Source organism: Protomyctophum bolini, assembly GCF_963924005.1.
Source record: "Protomyctophum bolini genome assembly, chromosome: 16".
Taxonomy (NCBI): Eukaryota; Metazoa; Chordata; class Actinopteri; order Myctophiformes; family Myctophidae; genus Protomyctophum; species Protomyctophum bolini.
This window is the reverse complement of record NC_137877.1, coordinates 36618273-36630772: the sequence shown is the minus strand read 5'-3', so window position 1 is coordinate 36630772 and position 12500 is coordinate 36618273. Positions and strand designations below refer to the sequence as shown.

Sequence of the window (12500 nt, the reverse complement as noted above, 5' to 3'; positions counted from 1 at the left end):
AGTTTTAGTCATAGTCTTTGGACTGAAACATATTTTAGTCACCTGCAATATTTTAGTGTTAGTCTAGTTTTAGTCAACCAAGTGTCGTGCGATTTTAGTGGACTAAATCTACAGTTGATTTAGTCGACTAAAATGTATTTTGGCGGAGCTTCAGGAGATCTACAAGCTCACAATGCGTCCAACATTTTAGCCTAGTATTTATTTTGTTGACGAAATTGACAGTATATTTATTCTTAGTTTTAGTCATCATGGCTTAGTTTTCATTTAGTTTTCATGTCGTTTTTATCAGTGAAAAAAGGTAGTCGACGAACATCTTTCGTCAACGAAATCAACACTGCGGGTCACCACTCACAACACCTTCCTAGAAGCTACCAATTGAGCTTAGCTAGCAGAACTAAGATATGAATAATATTGGTAATAGTGATAATTACAGTAGGCCTAAAGATAACACAATAATGATACTGATTCAAAGAATGCTACTACTACTAATAATAATATTAATAATATCAATAATAACATGACTAGGGCGCGTCGCCCAAGCTTGATAACATGCATGTAACATGTATGTTTCTAATCACAAAACATATGTTGTGTGTTCTCAGGCTGATAAGTTCCACATGTATGTGAGCTACTGTAAAAACAAGCCGGACTCCAGTCAACTGATCCTGGAACACGCCGGAACCTTCTTTGATGTGAGAACACCGTAGGGTCTTATAGAGCGATATGTATATCTCTGCTGTTGGGAGGAAACCACCTAACCTATTACTGCCTATATCAGGGGTGGGAAACTTTGACGATGGCGAGGGCCAATATATTTCCACACTCACTCCAGAGGGGCCTCAGTGCATATTACTGTAGCAAAAATATCTGATCTACATGCTCAAAACGCGCCGCAATGCGACGCGATTTGAGCCTGTAGATCAGCTATTTTTGCTATATTTTAATTGAATACCTGAATATTCTTTTGCTATTTTTGAATTGGAATCCTGAAAAGTAACCTTTTTTTTTTTTGAATTTCAAATGCATTTAGTTATAGTTATGTTAACTTTATGAACTGTTAACATGACTACATTGGACACAAAAAGACAATAACATTTGAATACTAGTCATTTGACACTAGTCATGAAGTAATTAAAGCGGGTTTGGAATTGTAACAGCTGAAATCAATACTATATCAGTATTCTGATATTAACATGCGGGCGCTAGTTGCCCACCCCTGGCCTATATCATAACTCTGACATGTGGCCACTTTAAAGCCTATTTTCGCTGTACACTACTAGGTCTCTCTGTCTTCGTGTTCTGGGTGGGTTGTAGCCAAACTACTCATGGTAATTCCCAACAATCATAACTGCTGTTGTCTGAATTCTATAATGTAAGAACGCGGCCGGGACCTTCTTATAATCAGTGGTGCTCATAACTGGACGCCATAACTGGCGTCCAGGGAAGGTTGTGGTCTCCCTTCCCTGATGAAGGCTTAACCGCCAAAACGTTGGATATTCCTGTCTTACCTGCTGTCCTAATACATATTGGTACTCTAGCTATTGGTGTGTGCGGCCACCTTCTTGTTTATTCAAGATCTCCTCTACAGTTTTCTCCCGTGCCGGCACCGCCACAAGGACTTTGGTGTGCGTAGAGCCTCTTTGTACACAAAGTTGTGGTCTTGCTCATATTATCAGGAGTGTTTCAAATGTTCGCCAGCAGATGGTGACATTTCATCATGGCATTCAGTGTTCCCTCTGAAATCAGTGGCTTTGTGTGTGTGTGTGTGTGTGTGTGTGTGTGTGCAACAGGACATTCAACAGAGACATGGTCTGGCTAACTCCATCTCCTCCTACCTCATCAAACCTGTACAGAGGATCACCAAATACCAGCTACTGCTGAAGGTAATGCACACACACTGAATATCATGTAAATGTTCATTATATTCTGTAATCCAATTAAAACTTTCATATATTCTAGTTGCACACACAGTGAAATATTCAAAAGCTGTTTTTTTTTATTGTCGTATTTTTGTATGGCGTATACAGCTCATGAAAAGCTAAAATATCAAAATATTCTAATATTACACGATTTATTTATTTATTTTGAAGTTTTCAGACACCGCTCTGAAGTTTCTGAATTAATCAGAGCGTCACATCCCTTTAGGCAATGGAATGGTAGCTATGCTATATATGCACTAGGACTATGTGTTTGTCAGACAGTCAGCCAGCTTTGTCGGGTCGTTCCAGACCCACAGGAACGCACCCTGGCCCGGTTCCAGCGAGCCGCCCCGCGTTCCGAAACGGTTGAGAAATGACAGTGTTACCATGTGCAGGTCCCTCTACTGTACCCTCTACTGTACTGTACTGTCACTGTACTGTACTGGCACACCTGAAATCATCATATATACAGTTAAGGTGTGTGTTAGGTTGCGCACAGGTGGTGAAAAACAACCATACTGTTTTCATGCTCATACCCAGCCAGGCAGGGAGGCAGGCACCCACCCACACACACACACATAGTCACTTAAGGAAGTGGTCGCACCACTTAAAAACACATGTTTCATTTCACTACGCCTTTAAGTTGTGACAATAAGGCTGTCCTCTCCTCTCCTCTCCAGGAGTTGTTGTCGTGTTGTGAGGAGGGCAAAGGTGAGATCAAGGATGGTCTGGAGGTCATGCTTGGAGTTCCAAAGAGAGCTAACGATGCCATGCACGTTGCACTGTTGGAAGGTAACACACGCACACACACACACACACACACACACACACCCACACACACACACATCCCGTGACCTCTCGTCCTTCAGGTTTTGACCTCTGACCTGCCCCCCCCCACCCCCCCCCCCCCCCCAGGTTGGACGTGAACCCTGACCTCCAGGGGGAGCTGCTGCTACAGGACAGCTTCCAGGTGTGGGACCCAAAGTCTCTGATCAGGAAGGGACGCGAGCGACGCCTCTTCCTGTTCGAGATGTCGCTCGTCTTCAGCAAGGAGATCAAAGACTCTGCCGGCAGGACCAAGTACCAGTACAAGACCACCCTGCTGGTGAGAGAGAGACATAGAGAGACAGAGAGAGAGAGACACCACCCTGCTGGTGGGTGAGAGACATAGAGAACAGGGAGAGAGGGAGGGAGAGGGGGATAGAGAAAGAGAGAGAGGGGGAGGGGGGGAAGAGAGAGAGAGACAGAGGGGGGGGGAAGAGAGAGAGAGAGAGGGGGGGGGGTAAGAGAGAGAGAGAGAGAGAGAGAGAGAGGGGGGGTGGGGGGGAGAGAGAGAGAGGGGGAGAAAGGGGGGAGAGAGAGAGAGAGAGAGAGAGAGAGATGTTTGTTGTTGTCTCTGTGTGCGCAATATTGACATTTGTTTTGTTATATGCTTTGGCAATGTAGAAACATATTTTATCATGCCAATAAAGCCTTTTGAAATTGAGAGAGAGAGAGAGAGAGAGAGAGAGAGAGAGAGGGTATTGTATAGTGCTGTGGGGTTCAACTCTCACAATATTGTAATAATAACGGGGTATATTGTCCCCCTCCCTCTCCAGACGTCAGACCTGGGGGTGACGGAGCACATTGAAGGAGACCCCTGTAAGTTTGCTCTGTGGTCAGGGAGAACCCCCAGCTCGGACAACAAGACGGTACTCAAGGTATAGAGTCTTTATGTTCACTCACACATCCAACAGGAATGATAGGTTTTAGAGTATAGGCCTGGTGACGCCATTCAAATTATTATTGATATCAAAACCGATCGCATCGCTCCACAGGCTGGTTGCGCAACACTCAATGTTATTTTCCGCTGGGACGTCATCGAAAATGTTCCCCCCCATTTTAGCCGAAAGATTGTGTGTTAGACGGCCCACCGTGGTCCCGTTGCTATAGTCGCGTTAGAATTAATCATATATACCTCCAGTTGTTGTCGATCGCCTCTAGAGTGTTTTGGCTACATCTAGCTACTTCAGCCAGCCGCTAAATGCCTGTCGCTAAATGTGTTCCGCTGCTATAAATCGCTGGGCGCTATTAAACAACCCCGGGCGATCGTGGTGTTAACAAGAAAGAGACAATATGACGTAAATGACACATTATGACGTACATTTTGTTTACAAAACAAGCATAGAACTAAAGACAAACATTAAACCTGTGTATTATAGGAGGGGCTAAAGATGGAGTGCCGTGATTATTTTCCACCTTAAAACATGATCAGCAGGTCTCATGTTATATAAGGAGGTGTAATGTTTTCAACAAAGTGTACAGTATTTGTTAAAATGTTGTTTTTATGTGGACACTCCCACCAGTTCATTAAGTATGCCTGCTTTGCCTGATGGGTGGCGATCCACCTGAACTGAAGCTGCACCCACAGCTGTAGTTGTATGATAAAGGGGGAGGGGTTAGGGGAGGGGCTGATGTGATGTCACTATATTACTGTTTGTTTCATTGTCCCGTTTGACTGTCAAGGGTTCAGCCTCCAGGAAGAAACCCTAAATACTATGGCCCTCATGTATCAAAGTGAGTGTAAAATCTGTAGGTTGAGTGTAGGTTTTGTAGTACACTCACGTCGCCACGGCATTTATGAAGTGATCGCAAACAGCTGATCCTTCCTCAATTTCATTTCTAGCAGTGATAAATGTGACGGTTGAAATCAATCTGGAACGCCCTATGAAATCAAGTCTCACCCTCGTTTTTACGACATGAACAATACTGCAATACGACCTGGTTACAGGAATAAGCCAATAAAAAAAGTTTCCCCCGCTTGCCTTGTCCCCCCCCCCCCCCCCCCCCGCGCTCTCGTACACACACACACACACAGACACGCGACTTGCAAGCCCAACTGGTGTGTTGTATCTTAAATCATGGGTTTTCAACAGGTGGTCCGTGGACCACTGGTGGTCCGTGAAGGTATTGCATGTGGTCCCTGACCATGCATTTAGTAATGTAGGAAAGATTTTATTTTAATTTATTGTATTGACCACAAGTTGAGAATCAATGCAGTAAATGACGGGGTGACGATGACGCTCGATCGATGTTGTCAGTTACTGGGAAGTCGGACGTCAAGAACTTCCACAGAAAAGGGAGATAGAATCTCAAGGGAAACTCTACCGGTTTGCCTGGTTGAGTCACCATTATAAGGAAATGTGCCCATAAGGAATTGCATGCGTCTGCTCGCTCATACATACATACCGTACGTAAGTTACAATGAACTGCAACATGATTTTAATATGGAAGGTTACCACGCCCATATCCCCCCTCCCAACACAACGGTGGTCCCCAGGTTGATTCTCAGTCAGGGTGGTCGTCCCTGGTTCATAATCAGTTGAAAACCCCTGTCTTAAATAAATAAAGAACGAACGCATGCATGAATTAAATAATAGCTGTAGGCCTACCCTAAACTGTTTCCATCTCGCCTCGCTTGTCTGGCTGTCATGTCCACACACGCAGTGACACGCACGCATGCACATACCTGCAAGGAACTGTCACTGTGTGTTGTTAGTTGTATTAATACAAAAGTCTTTATTCATTTTTAATATACGACGAGATTAGTGAACGAAAACCGGAACCTGTGATTCTGTGAAGCATTGATTAAATAACATCCAACGTCATTGGAATGAGTTTGGAAGTGCACAGCCCGTGACAAATGACTGTTTTGCAAATAGCTCCATCTCCTGCTCCTGTTCTGTCTGTCTCTGTCACTGTGGTGACCATGCACGTTTATTGACAGTCTACTGTTAGACTGCCTCCCTGCCATGTGGTACTGGTGGTAGGCTACTGTTGGTGGTGGGCTGGCTGGGTTAGCCTACCTAATAGAAGCGGATGCGGTCCCCATTTGCGCTGGCTCTGCAGTCACATTTATTGGCATTGGAGCGCGTCGAGTTTATCCCCGAGAAACGCGAGAAAGACATGGCTGTAGATCCCGGTATGCGCCCATGCAAAACACTGTTTAAATGGCTTAAGCATCTTATTGTTTTTAATTGCGCAATTTTAATTGCTTGCACACTTGGAAATATCCTACCAATTTCATATGACATTCCTTTTTTTTCACATATATTATTAGTTTTATACTGCTCCGCTTGTGTACGACAGAAAAATAGGTGAGGACAAAGCCTATACGACAGCTCCCGACCTGACGTTCAAGGTTTTGCGGAAATGGTAAATGGTACATTTGCGGTAATTCTGGCGTGCACCCATATTTTGGCGTACGCCGAGTTGATGAATGAGGGCCAAAGTGAATACACCACTGCACATAAAAATGACTCCAGGGTGTCTAATGAAGTACTGTCACCTCATAGACACATGAACAAAAAAAAACACACAAAAATTGTGGCACTCAATCTTTAAAAATACAAAATACCTCTCCCCCGCCCTGTAGTAATTCTGTAGCCTGGTTAATAAACCAGACCGAATCAGCCGTTGGCAAAAAAAAAATTGCCTGCCGGCGGATTACGGTCTGGAGAGGCTCAATTGTACGCCCATTTCCTACACCAGAGAAATGGGGCGGCCAATCGGGACACGGTATGCAATATGGGCGGGCTTTGGTACAGTGACTTTCAATGCTTGAGACCTTTGACTGACAGTAGCTCTGACCAATTGCGTCAAAGAGAAAATGTTTCAACCCGCCGCCCTGGAAATGAAATCCAAGCTGAGCCTCCCCAGACTAATATCCCGCGGTCCGTGCGATATTAGTCTGGTTTATTAACCAGGCTAGTAATTCTGAGCCCCGCCCCCTGTTTACGGTTTGTGACGGTTGCCATATAATGGTCATAACTCATAATGGTGCCCAGGCTTCCAGCATGGAGGCCAAACAGGAGTGGATCAAGAGCGTCAGGGAGGTGATCCAGGAGAGGATGACTCACATGAAGGGGGCGCTAAAGGAGCCTCTACACCTGCCCAAGACGCTGTCCAAACCCAGGAGCATGAGGAGGTACGCACACACACACGCACACACGCATGCACGAGCGCGCGTGCACACACACACACACACACACACACACACACACACACACACACACACACTTTCTCTGTTATCATTGTCGGTCATGATTTTGTGAATGAACACATTGGTAAACACCTATAATATTTTAGTCCTTGTATGTTTCTCCTTTATGTGGACATAATTAAATGGTTAAAATGTGTGTGTGTGTGTGTGTGTGTGTGTGTGTGTGTGTGTGTGTGTGTGTGTGTGTGTGTGTGTGTGTGTGTGTGTGTGTGTGTGTGTGTGTGTGTGTGTGTGTGTGTGTGTGTGTGTGCGTGTTTCAGGGATGGCGGTGAGGACGAGGACAGCCAGACAGACACCGTGTCCATCGCCTCGCGGACGTCTCAAAACACTATGGACAGCGACAAGGTACGACTGTTAGCTTCATGCTAACACCACACAGAACACTATGGACAGCGACGAGTTACGACTGTTAGCTTCATGCTAACACCACACAGAACCCTATGGACAGCGACAAGCTACGACTGTTAGCTTCATGCTAACACACCACACAGAACCCTATGGACAGCGACAAGCTACGACTGTTCGCTTCATGCTAACACCACACAGAACACTATGGACAGCGACGAGTTACGACTGTCGAAGTACGACTGCTATTGCGCACGCGCAATAGCAGTTAATCGTTAAAACTTTAAGAACTTGTTTTTGTAAATTAGCGGCTAGCCTACATACATACTGTAAATGTACGGACATGCTGATGACCTCTGATGACCTCTGATGACCTCTGCCATTTAGGCCCGAGGGCGTCTCCTAACGGAACAGTTTTCTGTAAAACGTGTCTTGTCGTTTCCACATCGTTTTGAGTTCATTCTGACAGCAATTGCTCTAGTTTTAGTCATAGTAATATGTTAGTCATTTGAAATGTTTTGGTTGACTAAATATGACGCACACACACATACACACACACACACACACACACACACACACATCTCCCATGCATAGTGACAGGCTCACATTAAATGGCTCAAATGTAATCTCTCTCTCTCTCTGTGTGTGTGTGTGTGTGTGTGTGCGTGCTGTAATAACAGTTCAGCCTCGGCCAAGTCAGTAGTTCCACTACGTGTGTGCGCGTAGAGTGTGTGTGTGTTGTGGTGAGTGGGTTGGTATACCATAATTCTGTCTGTCTGTGTCTCAAAATAGACTGTGATGGGACATGACTGGCCCAGTTGTTTTGTTTTTATATGGTTTCACACCAGCTAAAGTGACAGTGGGTGTGTGGGTGCATTTGTGTGTGTGTGTGTGTGTGTGTGTGTGTGTGTGTGTGTGTGTGTGTGTGTGTGGGTGAGTGCTTTTGCGTGTGTGGGTGTGTGCACACATGTGAGTATGGTGTCCACTTCCTTGTTTGTACACACGTCATTAAGAATCCATCACAGCGTCACTGCTCTGTGACGTGTGTGTGTGCGTGCACGGTTTCGTGTCATTTCAGTGTTTTTTGTAACTTAACTAAAAGTCAGTTCACGTATAAAATACCACAATGTAGAGTGGTAGTATTATCATAGTGGTAGTATTATCATAGTGGTAGTATTATCATAGTGGTAGTATTATCATAGTGGTAGTATTAGTGCGGTATTCAAAGTTTTTCTCGAATGTAAGGGCCTCCGTCTAATGTCTAATCCTCACCCTATACCTGCATCTTTCAATTGTATTTTTCTTTAGTGGAAACGTATTAATAATTATATTTCTATCAAAATATCTGACATTATTTAGAAAATCTGGTGAGAAAACGCTAACGCCACAACCGCCATAGAATTACTGAACATGTTCCCCAGAAGCGGACTGTATAAATGACTGTCTGTTCAAGGTCCAAGGTTAGCTTTATTGTCCCTTGCGGGAAATTGATTTGCAGCCACGTAATAGTAAAACAATACACACAACAAACAACATTCAAAACACTAACTATAGAAGACTAAAACCTAAGAACAGGGCACTAGAGACAGATAATTCATGACATTCAATAGTAGCAAAGTCAGCAAAAAGTGCATTAGTGGGCGATCTGTGCAAAGAGGCAAGAATAAAGTGCTATCTGCTGTTGATCAGCAGCTGAATAGCAGCCGGGACAAAGGATAGTTTGAAGCAGTTAGCCGACGACCTGAGGGCAACAGTTCAAACTCAGACCGAAGTGGGTGATTAAACTTAATCTGCCTCTTGTACAGGCCTATGAGTTGGGCTTGGGTTCTCCCAGAAATCTTCCTGGCCACTTTGACATGGTTGCTGAGCCTGCTCTTGTTAGCCAGGGTCAGATCCCCGTACCAGGCAACCATACAAAACATGAGAACAGATTCAATAAAACTTCTATAGAAAAGAGTCATCATTACAGACGAGACATTAAAAGAACGCATTTCCCTCAGACGCTGCTTGACTTTTTTTTTGTACAGTATGTAGAGGCAACATGAGAGAGAATCAAGGCAGAGTTTGTTGTCAAGAACAAGTATTTATAGCTTTCTACAACTTTCGTAAACTATACAGAGACGCCTCCCTGACAATATCACAGAGACAGTTTGTTTATTTTTTGACCACATTGCTTATATGAGACAATTCTAAGATGAGCCAATGCTATTCTCCATGGAGAAATGACTTCTTATATGAGATGATTTTAAGATGAGCCAATGCTATTCTCCATAGAGAAATGACTTCTTATATGAGACGATTCTAAGATGAGCCAATGCTATTCTCCACACAGAAATGACTTCCGTGACCCAGGGGATGAGCGAGTGACGTCAGGACTTCTGTACTCTCTAGAGGGCTTATATTAGCCAGGGATCATTTTAATGACTTAAAGAAATTGTAGGTAAAAAAGCACGTTTACAAATGTGCCTATGACCCAAACTGTTGTTTTAGGCCCAAACCACACCAGCTGCAACTACTCAACTCATTGAAACAACACAAACCACACCAGCTGCAACTACTCAGCTCCTTGCAACAACACAAACCACACCAGCTGCAACTACTCAACTCCTTGAAACAACACAAACCACACCAGCTGCAACTACTCAATCCTTGCAACATGACAAACCACACCAGCTGCAACTCCTTGCAACTGCCATTGGGAATAATGGTTGCAAGGAGTTGCACGGCGACCCTCTGGTGTGGTTAGGGCTTAAGAAAGAGCGTTCTATAGGTCCCACAACAAATGTGTGTGTGTGTGTGTGTGTGTGTGTGTGTGTGTGTGTGTGTGTGTGTGTGTGTGTGTGTGTGTGTGTGTGTGTGTGTGTGTGTGTGTGTGTGTGTGTGTGTGTGTGTGTGTGTGTGTGTGTGTGTGTGTGTGTGTGTGTGTGTGTGTGTGTGTGTGTGTGTGTGTGTGTGTGTGTGTGTGTCAATGAATCAGCTCATTCACAACGAAATGCTACTACAACCATCTGCTGGTCATATGACTCTCTCTCTCGCTCTCTCTCTCTCTCTCTATTTCTCTCTCACTCTCTCATGATAGAAATAAACAAGGGCTTCTGAAAGTGATTTAGAATGTCACTGACTGCCATTGAGTGAGAGGAAAATAAATATGTGCACGCACATGGACACGGACATGGGCACACAGTGACATGCCCTTTCCAAACAGACACAAAGCTGTGTGTGTGTGTGTGTGTGTGTGTGTGTGTGTGTGTGTGTGTGTGTGTGTGTGTGTGTGTGTGTGTGTGCGCGTGTGGTAGTAAGTGAACTAGAGAGAGAGAAGGCGTGTCTCAGTCTGTGGCGAAGACAGGAAGGGAGGAGAGAGGGAGAGAGAGAGAGACGATATTGACACAAACATTGACAGAGTCTGAGACAGACAGACAGACAGACAGACAGATGACAGACAGACAGATGCCCAAGTGGATGAATTTTAAACTTTTCAAGGAGAGCAGCCGAGTGAGTAAACACTGTTACACTGATTTAATGTTACCTTAAAGAAAAAAGCTTTGTTTTTCCACCCTTTCAGAGCATATCTGTGGTCGTCATATAATATGGGCTATAACCTAACAATAGATGCCAAAAACAGTGGGAACATTTCCATTTGTGGCTTATTTTCCTTTTACGTCCAAAGTCCATAAGGAGCCACTTTTACAGTGACTTCCTTTGAAGGAAAACTACGCTGCGTGATTTACGTAATGACACAAAATAATCAGTATTTCATTCACCTGTTTTATTCCCATCGCTGCATGCGCGTTCCTCCAAAAAACACAGCTGGTTTTGATTACAGAACTACTCTAATCTCATTTAAGATGACATACCCGGACGCGGACAGTGTCAACTCAGGTTCAGGTTCAGGTTCAGGTTCAGGTTTATTTGTCATTTGTATAAATACAGAGTATACATACAATGAAATTTGTTTTGCTCAGAGCACTCACAATCTTACATACACAGGACAACAAAAAGACGAAAAACAGGAAAAGAAAGTGCAAGTGAAATGAAGTGCAATACAGTTCGAGGTCAGCTAAACTCGTTTTAAACGTATAGTCAGCATGCTAAGAATGTGTGTGAAAAACATTATAGGTTGTAAATATGTCACATAGTAGCAAACATGCTTGGTTTTAATAGATTGTATAGTTATCTTCCATCACCTTCCATCTGTGTTGTGTTGGATTCAGAGTTCAAGTGTGCATGATTAATGGTTAGAGTGTGTGTGTGTGTGTGTGTGTGTGGTGTTTGATTAATGGTTAAACAGAGAGTGTGTGTGTGTGTGTGTGTGTGTGTCCGATTAATGGTTAAACAGGGTGTGTGCACAAACAGAGAGAGAGCAAGCGTGTGATATAGGGACAACCACAGACATAAAGGTAGACGCCTCCTTCTGCTCAGGGCGTCTGTATCTCCACAGACATAGAAAGGTAGACGCCTCCTTCGGCTCTGGGGCGTCTGTATCTCTTGGCCATTTGACCACAAGCTCACATTGCGTTGCATCGCGACACATTGTGAGCTTGTAGTTCGGTTTTGTTTAGCAAAGAGATTTGGTGTAGATTGAAAAAGAACAGCTCATGTAACTAAAGTGAATACCGGTACAGGTGTTCAATATACCTTGTATTCAATGGTGCAGGGCACTGTCTCTCTCGCCCAGCTCTTTGGAGCTTGTAAATTATCTCTCTCTCTCTCTCTCTCTCTCCCTCTCTCTGTGCCTCTCTGTCTCTCGTCCCGCTCTCTGGAGGTTGTGAGCTAACGCTCTCTCTGTGTCTCTCCATGTCTCTCGCCCAGCTCTCTGGAGTTTGTGAGCTAACGGTGGTTCTCTCTCTCCGTGTGTCTCTCTATGTCTCTCGCCCAGCTCTCTGGAGGTTGTGAGCTAACGGTGGTTCTCTCTCTCCGTGTGTCTCTCTATGTCTCTCGCCCAGCTCGCTGGAGTTTGTGAGCTAACGGTGGTTCTCTCTCTCTGTGTGACTTTCTATGTCTCTCGCCCAGCTCTCTGGAGTTTGTGAGCTAACGGTGGTTCTCTCTCTCCGTGTGTCTCTCTATGTCTCTCGCCCAGCTCTCTGGAGTTTGTGAGCTAACTGTGGTTCTCTCTCTCTCTCTGTGTCTCTCTATGTCTCTCACCCAGCTCTCTGGAGGTTGTGAGCTAACTGTGGTTCTCTCTCTCTCTCTCTGTG

The 12500-nt window shown here is 44.5% G+C and overlaps 1 protein-coding gene across 1 annotated transcript in view; it reads left to right on the top strand.

The window, feature by feature from the left end:
* kalrna (kalirin RhoGEF kinase a) overlaps positions 1 to 12500 on the top strand; it is a 76747-nt gene that overhangs the window by 17924 nt on the left and 46323 nt on the right. Inside the window, exons 22-28 of the mRNA XM_080785079.1 lie at positions 603 to 692; positions 1791 to 1883; positions 2600 to 2713; positions 2836 to 3024; positions 3518 to 3619; positions 6746 to 6885; positions 7221 to 7305. Coding sequence (XP_080641205.1) covers positions 603 to 692; positions 1791 to 1883; positions 2600 to 2713; positions 2836 to 3024; positions 3518 to 3619; positions 6746 to 6885; positions 7221 to 7305 — 813 coding nt within the window. The remainder of the gene's footprint in view (positions 1 to 602; positions 693 to 1790; positions 1884 to 2599; positions 2714 to 2835; positions 3025 to 3517; positions 3620 to 6745; positions 6886 to 7220; positions 7306 to 12500) is intronic.